The 16016-nt window shown below is 42.1% G+C and overlaps 1 protein-coding gene across 5 annotated transcripts in view; it reads left to right on the forward strand.

Moving 5' to 3' along the window:
• SEC24C (SEC24 homolog C, COPII component) overlaps positions 1–15673 on the forward strand; it is a 51934-nt gene extending 36261 nt beyond the window's left edge. For all 5 annotated transcript variants that reach the window (XM_088475476.1, XM_088475503.1, XM_088475493.1 and 2 more), the window contains 9 exons: positions 1092–1262; positions 4279–4375; positions 4470–4615; positions 6050–6188; positions 7663–7781; positions 7901–8080; positions 12707–12898; positions 13778–13867; positions 13993–15673. In XM_088475476.1, coding sequence (XP_088331602.1) covers positions 1092–1262; positions 4279–4375; positions 4470–4615; positions 6050–6188; positions 7663–7781; positions 7901–8080; positions 12707–12898; positions 13778–13867; positions 13993–14133 — 1275 coding nt within the window. In that variant the 3' untranslated portion in view covers positions 14134–15673. The remainder of the gene's footprint in view (positions 1–1091; positions 1263–4278; positions 4376–4469; positions 4616–6049; positions 6189–7662; positions 7782–7900; positions 8081–12706; positions 12899–13777; positions 13868–13992) is intronic.
• The last annotated feature ends 343 nt before the right edge of the window (positions 15674–16016 follow it).

Below are 16016 nucleotides of genomic sequence, written 5' to 3' on the forward strand. Positions count from 1 at the left end.
TTTAGAAGGCCCTGTTCATGTGAGCTTACAACCTGAAGAGCTCTGTCTTTTCCACATCTTGTGGAATCAGCCCGCTCTTATTCTTTAGCACAGTTAGGTTCACTGCAGCTTCTGAAAAGGTTAATCAGGTGCTAGCTATCTTTTCTCTAGTGCAGTTTAGGAAATGCTAGTTAGGATCTGATTGGTTGCTGTGGGCAGCGCCTCCATTTTCCTTTTTACATTGTTTTGTAAATATAGCCCTTAGGGTCTGTCATTAAGCAGGAATGATTAATAAAAGGACTAAAATAGCTAATTTATTAGATTACTTACATTTGAACTATAGTCAGTCAATAGTGGAAGGTGTCTACACGATGTAGTTCTAGGGATATAATCCATCTTGTACAAAAAGGATCCTGCGCGCTTAATCAGAGAATTAGCAGCTGTCTTATTGAGTGTAATCAGACACCTGATTGACACTCTATAACTGGAAATACAAATGGGGTTTGGACGCGCTAGTGATTACAGGTGGGGTGGAAAAAAGGGTATTATAATGAACAAAACAGATATGTGCAGATGTTACAATGATCAATAGTTAATGAGACCGGCAATTGCTAAGTAAACAGAGGACTGAAAATAGACACATAAAGACAAAAGGATGTTTGTAGCTCTTTCATGGAAAAAATGTGTGTGTGCTGGAAGAAAGTGAATCTGTTGTGGCAGTCCCGTGTCTTGCACGCTGAGGGTGGAGCAGCGGTTGAAAGCTTACCCTATCTTACCCTATTGACGGCGCAGACTGGAGTCCGCTGACGACTTGTGGGAACGGGTAGTGTCGGCTATAAGCTCTGTGCTGTTGCCGTCTTGCTGGAGTCTTCCCGGGCTGTGTTGTTTCGGGCTCTGTGGAGCGAGTCGAAGTCCGGGGTTCCTGCTGCCGCTTGCGCTCCTGTTGTCTCTCCGTGCTCTTACTGCCGCCTTTCCTAACACCAACGCGTTTCGGCATTCAATGACTTTTTCAAGTTCTAGGGATATAATCCATCTATTTAAAACAGTTCTGCTTCAGTTTCAAATGCATTTATTTTAAATGTCTAATTCTAAATGTATAATTTTATCTGCAGACCTTGTTCCAGCCTCAAACAACTTTCTACAACAACTTGGCCAAGGATTGTGTGGCACAGGGCTGTTCTGTGGACCTTTTCCTGTTTCCTAACCAGTATGTGGATGTGGCCACACTTGGGGTTGTTCCTTACCAGACTGGGGGCTCAGTTTACAAATATACTTTTTTCCAGGTAAGCATTTCAAATCATGTATCATTGTACTTCTACTAACATACAATATCATAAACAGGACTACACGAGCATACACATACATACATTCATTCATTTCTCAAAGTATCTCCCAACCCTACTCCACCTCTCCGTGCAAGATCTGCGTCTCTCATCCACACTCATTACCTGTTCCCATTCCCTGGTTACAGGACCATTTGTCAGACTGCAACCATTCTGTGGAATGCTCTCCCACGCACCACAAGACTACTTCTGTTCTCCAAACCTTCAAGCTTTTGTCTAAAAACACCACTTCTGGGAAGCTTATCAAATTCCTGAACCATCCATATAAACTCCATTCATAATGTTCTTGTTGAAATGTCGGCATTCTGCACGCACCGGCAGCGGAAGGGTTAGGCGACCTGGAAGGGTTTGGTTAGGCATTAGGATGAGGGTTATGTTATGGGAAGGGTTTTAGAATATAGGATTGGTCATACATACAGCTGGAAACTATGCATGATACGCCAAAAGTCATCCTGATGTCACTGCTGGAGCTTCCGGTCCCACTGTACCTGGGAAGTCGTCATTAGACAATCAGGAAAGTTTTGTTGACATTCTAATCGTGTCGACATGATTATTGCTGCCAGAGTTAATATTGACAAAATATACCACGCCCAACTGGATCATATAGCATTGTAATGGGGCAATTCAATTCTCATCGATTAATATGATTTGCTGTTCAGCAAGTTTTGTCTCATACTCCTTAGAGGTGTTCAGAAAAACTTGCAATGCGGGGGCTACCGTAATTTTCCGATAAATGTGCCGTCGGGTATCAATGTGCTGAGTTGAATTTTCCCACTAGATACTGTTTAACCTTGCAATCCGGTTGAATCACAATGCAATATGTAGCATGTATCTTCATGTATTAAATTCCTATTTCCTTCTAGATTGGAGGCATGTAGGTAGTGCCCCTTTCTCCTTTATCAAGGCTTTGGGACACTGGATCATGTAGTTGTAGAGCTGGCACTTAACTAAACCTGTAGCTTTAACCCTAAGCTCCTCCCCTCTGTAATCCCATCATGCCAGTGTAGATCAAGTGCCTTGAGAGTTGGGCACGATTTGGGAGGGCTGCTCCGCAGCCCTTTGTAGCTAGTTATTTTTTATTTTATTTTCTAATATTTGTTTTGTTTTTGCCTATTGCAGCACACAGGGGAGAGTGCAGCGGCTAGCAGCAGCGCGACTTGCCGGTTACAGCAGCGGCGGCGGAGAAGTGCACTCACCGGCGGCACCCCCACAGCACTTCGGTCTCATTAGAGACCGCCTGGGTCTGTGGACAAAGTGAGCCTTTGCCCTTTTAGAGGGTGCAGACGGCCACGCTGTCCCTGATGGTGGATGCAATCTTGCCGCGCTGGGTAGAGGCGGCCCCGTCAGAAGGCGCGCCCTCGCACTGGGGCATACCAAGTGTTTTCACCAAGGGGGGGAAAGTAACACTTCAGCATAGGAGAGAGGCTCCGCCCCCCCACTCAGCACGGCCAATCAGCACTGGTTCACCACCTGTATTCCAACTGCTTGGTTCAGCCTAATATGCAGCGTAGGACGCTGAGAAAGGCATCCTGCAATTTGCAGATTCTGCCTCTGCGGGCTAGAAGGAGATACTTGTCTTTGCCCTTCTGCTCCTCTCCTCTGCGGCTACTGGCCCCTCCTTGAAGGCTAAGTACCCTTTATTTTATTTTTTGCCTAAGTCTTGGAGTGCAGTTGTCAGTGACCCTGTCAGCTGGGGCCTACTTGTACGCAGGCATCGGGAGGCACCGCATCCGCCTCGGATGAGTTGGCGTGGGCACAGGCTATGGGCAGTAGCTCTCTGACATGGTGCTGCTTCTGGCGCTCCAGCGGGAGGAACAGGCTCGCGGGCTGCCACACCTGTTTCTGCTATACAGTGTGCTGGGTCGCCTGCTGTGGCCGTTGCGGTCCCCCAACTGGGGCCGGAACCACCTTGGCTTCGTACCATGGAGCGTACAGTGGTGGGATGAGGTTCTAGCTACAGAAGGCCTTTTTTACAATTCTCTTTAAGGGTTGTGGATTGATAGATCTACAGTAAAAATTTAGACAATGTCTAGATAGACACTAGATGTTAGACAGTCAATAGGTCGACAGGGACAACATGTCGACACACTGAAGTTCGGGGTCAAATAGTCGACACATTTTTGTTTTCTAACCCTATACTTCACCCTAACTTCCCTCCCTGGTGCCTAACCCTAACAGTCGGGGTAAGTCCCTAACAGTTGGGGTAAATGCCTAACCCTAAACCTAACCATAAAAAAAAAAAAAGCCATCATGTTGACCCTTTGTACCTGTTGACCCTTTGTACCGTCTAACATCTGGGGTCTGTCTAGACATTGTCTACATTTTATACTGTAAATCTTCCCATCTAAGATTTAGACAATTTCTGCCTAGGAGAGCAGTGTCTCATTTTATCATCTGCTGGGTTTGTGTGGCTGATCAGTATAGTAAACAGAATGGGTATAGAGTCGAAACAGAGCCTAGTCTGGCTTGATTACTGCGTAAGAATGGTATTAAATCACCTTGGTGTTGTGGCTGGCTTGCAAAGAAGGTTAAACAGATACCATATATGATGTAGTGAAATATTTGACAGTTTACTGGTAATGCTCTTATTTGTTATATTATGACTTTTGCAGACACAGAATTATAAAAGTTTTAAAAGTTTACCATAAAGTCACAATTGTTTACAGAAAGGAAAATCAGTTAAGTGGTGCCCAGCAGGTATAATATGGATTTGTACAAATGTAATATGAACTTGTACATTTCTATAATATAGCTCTACTTTGAGAACTCACAAATGATAAAAAAAAACCTATACAGCAAAAGTACAAAAAACCTAAAAGTGGAGTTCACTATTTTTAAAATGAAAAAAAAATAGTGATCTTACGTGGGGTGCAGGTTTATCATGAAGCGTTTCATAACATACTACATTTATTGCAGTATATTGTAAAAATGACATTTAATTCATTATCCCTCATAGGTGGAAACTGATAGGGAGAGGTTTCTGAATGATTTGCGCAGGGATGTCCAAAAAGAGATTGGGTTTGATGCAGTGATGAGAGTCAGAACTAGCACCGGTGAGTACTCTGAGAATGTTAATTACACTTGGAAAAACTTCTCAACAATGTTGGCATGAGAATCTTTTTATTTTCTTTTTCAATTTAATTTCAGGTATCCGGGCAACTGACTTCTTTGGTGCTTTCTACATGAGCAACACCACCGACATTGAGCTGGCAGGGCTGGACTGCGATAAAACTGTAACCGTAGAATTCAAGCATGATGATAAACTGAATGAAGACACCGGAGCCCTTCTCCAGGTAAGCTATGCAGAAAGGACATAAAAGTGCAGGCTATGTTTAGAATTTTAATAATGTATATATCATATAGTGAAATGGTTCCTACATTATCAATGCTTTTTAATAAAATGTCACCTACATGTTACACTTCTATTACAAAGATATATAAAACACTCAGCGCACTCCCTTTGTTAGAACTTCTATGATATCCACAAAATCAACAAATACTAGTCCAATGTAAAAGTCTTTAAGACAGAAAAGATGAAATCAGTTCACCCATAGGGTATGGAAGTCCTTCCTTTTCAATGAGATTCCGAGTGAGTAGAACCTTGAGTTTTTCTTATACAATAGGTACTCCTTATACTCCCATACATTATAGATCCATATGTAAAAACAAGGGGATATAGTGGAGTCCACAATAGTGAAGTATTTAATGACCATCACAATAACAAATTTATAAAAACAAGTAACAATTACAACATGTATAAAAAATCCACCAGAAAGTAAGTAATCAAGGCGTACCAGAAGGGATGGGTGTAGTAATATACACCTATACTCGCATTACAGTTGTCCAACACTTTCCGGGACCAGAAATACATGCAGCTGAATATGGAGCCGGGTGAATTCCTCCATCATCCCAAACGCCAACTGGAGAGTCTTGTATTATATCACCAATGCCTTTCAATTCCAATAGGAACACCAAATATGTGCTAAGACAACCTAACTTACCAATCAATTATAACAGATTTTAAAAAGCAGCTATCCTCAAGTGAAGTCTCTCTGCCAGTGGAGACCAATTAAAACTTTTTCTAAGAACCTGAGGAGCGCTAAATGTTCTTGGTTTCTCACCAATAATTTGATGATCATTAATAATTACAGATAATAGGTACCAATAAAGAGGTGGAGGATTTCCAAAGTACACCAACTTGGTTATACAAATTTATTAAAATACAGATTATACTTAAAACTTTTCAGACGTGTACAACATGTGAATAAAATATCTTTTTATGAGCATAACCTGTTAGTACCCCATATTCCAGGGACATTTAATAACGACTTGAATCTCGCCAATTAATTGTCGCTAACCTAAATTGGTGAGATACAAGTTGCCATTAAATGTCCCTGGAATATGGGGCACTAACAGGTTTATGCTCCTAAAAAAAACCTGTAATCTTTAATGATCATCAAATTATTGATGAGAAACCAAGAAAAACATTTAGCGCTCCTCAGGTTCTTATAAACACACCAACCGTGCAGGGTTCATTGCCAGTTTGTTTAGAAAGTATGTGTTTTCATTTAATGTTTACTCCTGTCATTCCAGTTATATTCTCCATTAGTGCACCATTGATCATGCTTTGAATGGAGCACAGGCAATTGTTAAGGCACCAATTAGTACATAACCTTTTTATTAGCCTTGAACTTTACCATCACTCTTTCTTGTTTTTGCCTTTCTAGTGTGCTATACTGTATACTAGCTGTGGGGGACAGCGCAGGCTTCGTGTTCACAATATGGCTTTGAACTGCTGTACACAGCTGGCAGATCTGTACCGGAACTGCGAGACTGACACACTTATCAACTACTTTGCCAAGTTTGGTGAGTGCTTCATGTGTTTTCAACAGCTTAACAATGGTCATATTTCAGGATTTGTTATACATTCATGAGTAAAGTTTGTAACATGAGTAGTGTGAGTAATACATTTTATACGTTTTATACATTTTTGGGGTAGGGAAGTCATTCTCTGGGAATTGGACATATGTGGCAGAGTGTTTGTTTTTTTTGTTTTTTTTTAATATATATACAACTTATGTATTGTGAAACTAATGCTGAGTACACAATAGACGATATGTCGTCCATTCCACGGATCGGAGCAACAATAATCTTGGTACATCGTCTAGTGTGTACCCATGATATGCAAGCTTCCGCGGGTTGCTAGAGACATCATCCGACGGCAATGTCGTGCTGGGTATACATTGTCTAATGTGTACCCAGCTTAGCAGTCTTAGAGGAAGACCAATGCTGGGCACACACTTAGCGGTGTGTACCCACACGATATCACAGATGACGGGGGGAAGGGATGTGCCATGCTGCATGGCATCATTAGCAACATCCCCTGTCGGCCCTGCAGTAGGGCCGTCGGGCAATGTCGCTAGCAACCTACGGGAGAGCGCACATATAATGGGTACACACTAGACCAGGAGTGGCCAGACTTTTGAACTCTGTTATCTACTATTAAAGCTAAAAACCTTTTGTCAACTACTAAGCCTGACCAAGGGGATGTGGCCTTGCAGCAAGGGATGACACAGAAGTACCCCTTATACACAATGTCCCCAGTAGTATTGCCCCTTATGCAATGTCCTCAGTAGTAGTGCCCCTTTTACAATGTCCCCAGTAGTAGTGCCCCCTGTAATTGTGCCCATTATGCAGTTCTCCCTGTAGTAGAGCCCCTTATGCAATGTCCCCTGTAGTAGTGCCCCCAGTAGTAGTCACCCCCCCCCCCAGTGCAGAACAGCCCACCCACACACCTGTGTAGTACTTACCTGTCTTCACGCTGGCACCGCCCCACGCCTTCAGGACCCCCACCATCACTACCGCTGACTGGATCCAGCAGGCGCGCAGGCTCCTCACATTGCGGGTGACGCTGGCCTCTGAAGCAATCAGAGGCTTCTTTAGCCAGCATTCCCAGTTGCTGGAAGTAATTTGGTCGCGAACTACCGGCGGGAGCTCCACAAGCTATTGGTAGATCGCGATCAACGTTTTGGCCGGACCTGCATATTGTCTAATGTGTATGCAGCATAAGTTTATTTGCACAGTGCTAAATCCACTCTAGCACTCTAAAACCCCTTAGATAGAATGTAGCTGCTTTGGGAGCTAAGTCGGAGGACCAAACACAAGCCACAATCTCCTGCTGCTTGTAATTGATACTCCTGCTCACAGCAGAGAGTATAACCAGAGTAGCTGAAATCGCTTAATAACAATATAATATAAAACATACAGATTCGAATACGATTAGGTATCACATGTATATTTTATTTTTACAAATGTAAATGTATCTTTTTCCCCTTTTAAGCTTTTCGTGGTGTCCTAAATAACCCAACAAAGACTGTTCGAGACACCCTGATTAATCAATGTGCACAAATCCTGGCCTGTTATCGCAAGAACTGTGCTAGCCCTTCCTCTGCTGGCCAGGTAATTTCTCTAATAAGTGTAACCGTTTTTGCTTTTTTTCTTTTAATTATTTATTTTTAAACTACATTGAAAATCCCTTACATAGACGTAATTGCTCTCTCTCATCCCTTTTGAATCAGCTGATCCTGCCGGAGTGCATGAAGCTGCTTCCTGTCTACTTGAACTGTATACTGAAAAGTGATGTGTTGCAGCCTGGTTCCGAGGTGACCATTGATGACCGGGCCTATGTCCGCCAGCTCATTTCCGCTATGGATGTTGCAGATACAAATGTCTTTTTCTACCCAAGACTTCTGCCCTTTGTAAGTGTGTTTTACTGTTATCTGTATCTCTAATTTATTGCCTGTAATTTGCATATTGTACATTATTTTCCTAACCCAATAGAGAGAGAGTTTGTTACAACCTTTTCTTTACACCACTAAGGGCCTGATTCAGAGGTGGATGGTGATGCATTAGTGGCTGCGACTATTGTCAGACGAAACATGGCTGACACAGTTTCTGACACAGAATGCCCACCGACGAAAGCCACGCTCCAGTCACCGCCCAGGGACGCCTTTTGGAATTGCATGGATCTCTGTACAGTTCCAATCTGCATCCACCGGCGGTAATCATGCGAGATTTTAAATGCACAGTAAAAAAAAAACAATAAATATACCCAAGGCGCTGAAATGGAAATATCCATATACCAAAAAGGTGTATTTAAATCTACCTTGATAATGAATAACAATGAGTGAATCAAGCTGCTGTGTTAAATAGTAGCCAACCAAAACATGCAAATAAAGGAAAACACAGCTCCATTCACTCAATTACTCAGAACTTAAAAAAAAAAAAAAAGGATAATACCCTGGCCACACAAAATTGATATTCAATACATATGCAAGAAGTACACAATTGTGATAATACATATCCTATTAAAGGTAAAAATACAATTTATAAGTACCTCTCAGCAAGAAAACTGTATAGAAGAGAATCCACTTGGCAAGATAAAAATCCAGTCCCTGGGACTAATAAAAGCTCAGGAAGAGTTCACACAATGTCTCACAGTAATGGCATCAGTCTCCAGTCGATACATTTGGAAATGTAAGCCTTATTTTGCAGATGGTATAGTTGTTGTCCTGAACAAGAATCGCATGTAGGATAAATATATACTAGTACTAATCCAGAACCACAATGTGCTGATAGCCGCAGGAACTGTGTCCACAATACTTGTCACATCCCTCTAAAGAACTCCAGATCCTGGGAAGAAAACGGTCAGGGACATTTTACTGGTGCACTTAGTGCATCTCTGCCACTTTGCTACCTTGCTATTCTGCCGTCTGAACCTAGCTGACTTGCATGCCAACCTGCAGAAGGAGCTCCGGTGTCAGCGTGCTCCCCTGTGTGTGAGAGCACCTATGTCTTGGTCACTGCACCCTGCAGCACAGCAACGTGTTTGGCTGGAGCTTCACAATACATAAGGAGTCAATAGCGGTTACTGTGTTCTCTCTTAGAGATCCCACCGAAATGTCTAGAAGCGGTGTCTGAATCCACCACTGTGTGGGACATGCATCGGCGGTTCGCAGACCAGAGAGTTATGCTGGCAGGTAAACAGTTTTTAGATGAGTAGCTCCTGGAGCTCCGGCCAAACAAGCTGCTCCTGTTACGGGTGTACAGACTTCAAGGGATGGTACTCCTCCTTTGTCTGCAGATACTCACTCTGTGGAAACACCTTGGTCCAAGGTTTGGTTACATTTTTATCCTCCTTATATAAACAATTCTGAACCCTTCTTCCAGGCATTCTAGGGACGCTCCCAAATCACAGAAACGTCAACTCCAAGGTTTACTTCAGTTGGTGGTTTCCGATTCGGAAGCTTCCTTTCAAGTGGATGATTTTGGAAGAATCTACTGTGGAACTTTTATCGGTAACAGAGGATGAATCTTCAGACGTTCAGAGTTTTGGTCAAAGCTATGCAAGAAGTTTTGCAGAACTCTGATGCAGAGACTCCAGTATCTCTCTTCAAGTGGAAGCAGCCGGTTACCTTTCCTACTTTTGCACAGTTTGAAGAGATCATATCCATGGCATAGTCCCTTCTGGTTCTTGCGTTACTGATATCTAGACGCATGTTATCTCTATCCGTTGTGGATATAGATCAAAGTGGGAATTCCCACCGCTGATGGACCCCTCCATTGCTAGTTTGTCCAAAGAAGATGACTCTTCAGCTTACAAGGCCCTCTTCTCTTCAGGATAGGTCCAAACGTAAGCTGGTGTCCAGTTGAAGAACATTTATGTGGCAGTTGGAGCTTCTCTTCTCCCTACATTTGTTTCTGCCAGGCTAAACAAGGCGGTAGAAAAATGGGCAGAACTACTGGGAGAGGGACTCCATTACGGTATTCCGCATTCTGACTTGCTTCCGTTGGTCGAGCAGTTACATACAGGAATCGGAATCATATTTGGGTGAGACAGCAATGGACGCAAGTTTGGTCTGTTTCAGGGTCTCTGCATCGGCAATTGTGTCTTGCCAGATTCTCTGGTTGAGTTCCTGGCAGGCCGAAGCAGAATCTAAGCGATCCTTGGAGGCTTTGCCATTTGCTGGGGATATCCTCTTCAGACTGGAATTGAACAAGATCATAGCCATTGGGGAAAGAGCTCCTTTCTCTCTTCTTCAGCTACCGAGGCAGTGTCTTTCAGGACCTTCCTTTCAGTCCTTTTGCCACTACGGTATATTGTTATTTTGCATATATTGGTATTTTGTTATTTTGCAATTCCAGAGTTCTCTTCTTCCAGGAGAGGCAGATCTAGGGCAGTCTACCTTCATCTGGACAAACCTTCCGCATGAGAGGGGGTTTGGTCCCTACACATCACATTGCTGGACCTCAGGGCTATACTCAGAGCCTTGATGGCGGCTCAGGTGCACCTTCAGGGATCACCAATATACGTCGAGTCAGACAACATTACGACTATGGCATATCTAATTTGCCAGGGAAGCACCAAGAGTTCCCTGGTAACGAGGAAGCCACCATCCTGCATTTGGGCAGAACATAACGTGTCAACACTATCGGTCATGTTCTTCCCCGGGGTCGAAAACTGATATGCTGACTATCTAGGTAGGCAAGATCTTCACATGAATGGTCTCTTCATCTGGAATTTTTTGGAGCCTTAGTAGACGGGTGTGTCCTACCAGAATTTGATCTAACTGGCATCCTAGCTGAACCATAAAGTAACACTTCATTGCGCAAGGACTCAGGATCCTGCGACCTTCTCAGTTGATGCCATATTCATTTTGTGGGATTTTTGCACAATATGTTTCCCCCCCTGTTGTTACTGCCATGTGTTCTGAAATGAATGAAGAAATTAGCAACTCATTCTGGTGGCCCCAGATTTGCCTCGGCGGTCGATGTATTCAGACCTCCTGAGTCTTCTGGGGCCCTTCATCCACCCTGCTTTTACATCCGCTACATTTGGTGCCATGACTGAGACCGCCATCTTTAGGTACAAGGGGATTCCTGAGGCAGTCATCCCAATAATGCTGATGGCCTACAAGCAGGTTTCAGGTCAACATCACTTGAATTGCTAGGCTTATACTGTTTAGTGTGTTTTCCCTCCTTCCTCTTTTTGACTTTCCCATCTCCTGTTATTCCGTCAGGAGGGCCTGGACACCGGGTTGTGTTTGGGTTCCCTGAAGTTGCAGGTACCAGCCTTGTCTGTGTTCTTTTAGCGTTACCTTGCCTCACTCTACCACTTAACTGACGTGGTCGTTTGGGATGTGAACGCAGCCAGCTGTGCGACTACATTGCTGGTTTTTTGAACATGTGTACAGAACAGATCTCCTCTGACTCCACAGACTCTCCTGCGGACCTGGCAATTTCTGACCAGTTTTGATGGAAAAATTGTTTAAGTGGTTAAGAAGATTCAGACGTTCATGCAGGGCATCCTTCATGTTCAACTGCCGTTTGTTTCTCTCATGGCTCTTTGGGACCTCAATTTTGTCTTTTGTTTTCTTCAGTCAGATACTTTTGAGCCTCTGGCTTCTGTTGATCTCAAGTATATCACGTGGGGAACTGTGTGTTTTCCTCCTTGCCATTTCCTCGGCTAGGAGGGTCTTGGAATATAGTGCTGTGTCTTGTCGATCTTCTTCTTTTCTTTTATTTCATGACAACAGAGCGGTGCTTTGTACACGACCCTCCTTTTTACCAAATGTGTTTCTCTCTTCCACATAAATCAGCTAATTGTGGTGCCAGTTTTCTACAGTGTAGACTCTTCTCTTGAGGATGGATCTGGTTGTTCGTTAAATGTGGTCCGTGCTTTTCGGACCTACGTTCGTCCGCCTTCTGCTTTTTGTAAGTCTGAAGACTTTTTTTTTTTTTCCTTGTCCTTTATGATTCTCGTCAGTGTGGTTGGTCAGCTTTGAAGTGTACAATTTCTCAATGGCTTCGTGCTGTTATTTGACATTGTTACGGCTCGTTTTGCTCGATCGGTGGGTGTCTCATGGGCTGCACGGCATCTGGCTTCCGTGGAACAGTTGTGCAGTGTGGCCACCTGGTCTTCCGTGCATACCTTTACCAAATTCTATTGGTTTGACACCTTTGCGTCTAGGGATGAGAGTTCTGGACGTAAGGTGCTCCATGCTGCTTCAGCACATTCCCTTCGGTGAGGACTGCTTTGGACATCCCCAGAATTCCCAGTTTGTCCCCCATGGAAGTAAGAGAGTTCCCAGTGTTCCCCATGCAAATGGAGAAAGTGGTAAATACAAAATCCTGTTTTAAAGACTGTTTATTAGGCTGCTAAGTTTTTACACATGGGTCTTTTATTTAATTAAATGTATTTTTTTTAAGTTGAGGCTAATAGGTAACGTACAACCCTTTACAAGGTTAGTTGGCAACCCTATGCGGCCTATACTTAAAATATTACAATATTTTTATGTCACTTACATGGTGTTTTCATCTTGTAGACCAAAGTGGAACCCGGCAGTGATTCCCTGCCTGTTGCTATCCGCACCTCAGAAGAACGTCTGTCTAAGGGTGAAGTTTATTTGCTTGAGAATGGGCTGAATTTATTTATATGGGTTGGTGCAAATGTGCAACAGGCCTTGATCCAGAACCTCTTTGGAGTTTCATCTTTCAGCCAGATAGACTGTAGCATGGTAAGTGACAATTTGAATTATGTCTTTTTTTTAATATATTTTTAAGTTTTTCAGGGTAAAAGTCCTGGAAATTTTGATAAACATATAATCACTTTCATGTAGTTCTACTTTTAAATTTTTCATCTGTATTACTATTTGCCTTAATATAACATCTCTGTGCATTATTTTGTGCCGAGTGTCATGATCCTACAGTACCCAATACCATGTCTAACGTGTCCATTGAGGGAGATCTCCAGAATTGACTTGCAGGCAACCCACATCAAAGCATAAGTGCACTTTCACTTCATTGTCTATACAACAATTAATACACAGTGTGTTTGTTACGGTCATCCAAATACACTGCTATCAGGCATGATATTTGATTCATCTTCCCTGATTATCATATGGTCTCTTCTCCAATCTGATCTTTGATGTCCCCCATGTAAAACACAGATTGCCCTCACCAACTAACCAGCTTGCCCCCTGCCCAAGGAGTAAGCTGTTTTTAATTTTATATCATTTCCCTGTAATATCACACCCTAAGATTAACTCTCTACTACTAAACTTTCCATCACCTTGGTTCCCCAACACCTGCCCCTGTAGTAATTTCACAGCAAGTGGTTACATTTGGTGGCACCTAATTACTGTGGTATCAAAGAAGCTTGGAAGTTGCTGTGGAGCCTTAATACTATGCAGCCACTCACTGCTTTTGGGAGCCATCCAGACAAAGTGCCTTTTGATCCTGCATGTGGTACTAGCTGCTTATGACCTATATGACAACTTGCACCACACTGTCTCTTTAATTGTCATTGCAATTTAAAAAAAGTATAATACGTTATCATGTTTTGTTCAAATCAGGAGGATCATTGACATACTAATTGTGAATTCTGTGTATTACAGTGTGCATTACCGGTGCTGGATAATCCGGTCTCACAGAAAATGCATGCCATTATCACCATGTTCAGAGCACAGAGACCACGATACATGAAGGTGAGTACTTGCTGGTTTGGGGAAGGGGGTTACCAACTCTGTACAGCTGGCTGTTTTAATTGATTTGATGCATGCACTCTAAATCATTATTTTTTTTTTACTATTTTCTAATTCTCCTTATCCAGTTGCTGATTGTAAAACAAGATGACAAGCTTGAGATGTTTTTCAAACACTTGCTGGTAGAAGATAAGAACCTCAATGGAGGTGCTTCCTACGTAGACTTCCTCTGTCACATGCACAAGGAGATCCGACAACTACTAAGTTAGAAGAGTTGGTGGTTTCACCCACAGTGACATTTGAGAGATTTCGCTAACCACCTTGGTCTTTTAATTATGCTACAACAACCAGGACACCCAGAAATTAATAACTCCCTCCTTATACAGAGAAATTCTCCCCTTATTTACGAAGGTCATCAATCAAGGATGAATTGAATGCAGCGACTGCTCCAACTGATGAATACAATACTCACTGGTTGTAATGAATGTAGACTTTCCCTAAGAAGAGAATGAAAACACAAAACCAATGCGTTTTGAAGGAAGGTTAAGAAACTCTCTTGAAAACACAGATGAACTGACTTGGACAGTATATAAAAAGAAAAAGATCAGACTTCCAGTATGTTAGACATTTACTTTAAGACCTACGCTTTCTGTGAAGCTGTGCCTGGATAAGATGGGTGTCCCTTTGTTTTATTCCATTTGTCATTAAAATCCGAGAAAAGCTCTCCAAAACATACTGTCTAAATATAACTGATAAATTATTTTGTATCCATTCAAAATTATCTACCCCTTCTAAATGATGGCTTCTGGTAATACTTAATTTTTTTTATTCATAATTAAATTATCCATCTCTAATGTTCTCCTAGACTTCACATCATTTGTTCCGTGTGAAAGTGATTTACAATTGTAGTTTGGTACATTATTCAGGTATATTACAAACACGTCTATGTTCCTTACTCTGTTTTCTATTTATTGTCACTTTGTATAGTCCATGGTTCAAATAGCATAGGTTTGTATACAAAAGTATTAACATTAAAAATGAACAACGAAGGTTAAGGCAGGGAGTGTTTTATAAGGGCGTTGCAGGTGACACTAGCGTTTGCAAAGCTTTCTCAGGACAATATGGCCACGTATCGTGTTGCAGCAAGCTAGTGGCAATAAGCGTTGAAGATTTTTCTGAAAATATGTTTTCAGGTTGTTTTCATGTTATGTTAGTGGTTGTTTTTTAGGTTTTTTTTCCATTGCTTTAAGAATTTTGTTTTTTTTGTGTTGGCACAAGTTGTTTCAATAAATAAAAAAATACTTTTGTGGGAGAGACCTACCAGAGCTGCAGAGGTTCAGTTTGAGGTTGACGGGTATATGGCCTTCTCCAGAAGAGCAAGTGTGACCTATTTAGACACCAAGCTATAGCCTTAAGAATCTAGCATTCCATGACCCATGCTACCATTCATCTGTTTTGCATGTGTCACTTTGCAGGTGGGAGGACAGTGATCTCTGAGACCTTCCAAGCAGCCTCAGACTGAGATCCTTCTCCACAGGATTTAAGTGTGCCTCATCCACGTACCATGAAAGACTATTTATATTAGATGAATGTCAGTATTTTCACCCTCTTATAACAAGCAATGAAAAACCAGCAAGGATACTCAGAAAAGCTAGGCCGTTGCAACCTTTCTCCCAGTGCTTGGTTTTAATTGATGTGTTGATTTGCATATGGAACAAATATAAATTCTATATTAAAATCGTTTTCTTCACTTGTTTGTTTTCCAATACATCTTTACATTTTATAAATAAATACATATTTTTTTCTTGAGTTACTTCTGAACAGTTAAACCTACAGGTTGTGCTCCAATTTTATTCAACTAACTGTCAAAAGAAACACATTTCATAACTATATTCACACTGACTCTTGAAAATGAAATGTACACAAAGACCGATTTAGAAGTTTCTGCCTATTAACAAAATATACAACATTTTAAATAGGTTTACTGTTTGGGTCAGAAATCCAATGCTCGCTTTCAGCTATTTGGCTTAAAGTTCTCCATGCAGTTTATGCCAGGCAATCTGTTCTGTACGATGCCTGTAGAGTGGATGGATGCGTCCTTAGGGTGTAGAAGATATCTGTTTCTGCACTGACCTTAAGTTTCCATTTAGCT

Source organism: Taudactylus pleione, unplaced genomic scaffold, assembly GCF_031769625.1.
Source record: "Taudactylus pleione unplaced genomic scaffold, aTauple2 ptg000016l, whole genome shotgun sequence".
NCBI lineage: Eukaryota > Metazoa > Chordata > Amphibia > Anura > Myobatrachidae > Taudactylus > Taudactylus pleione.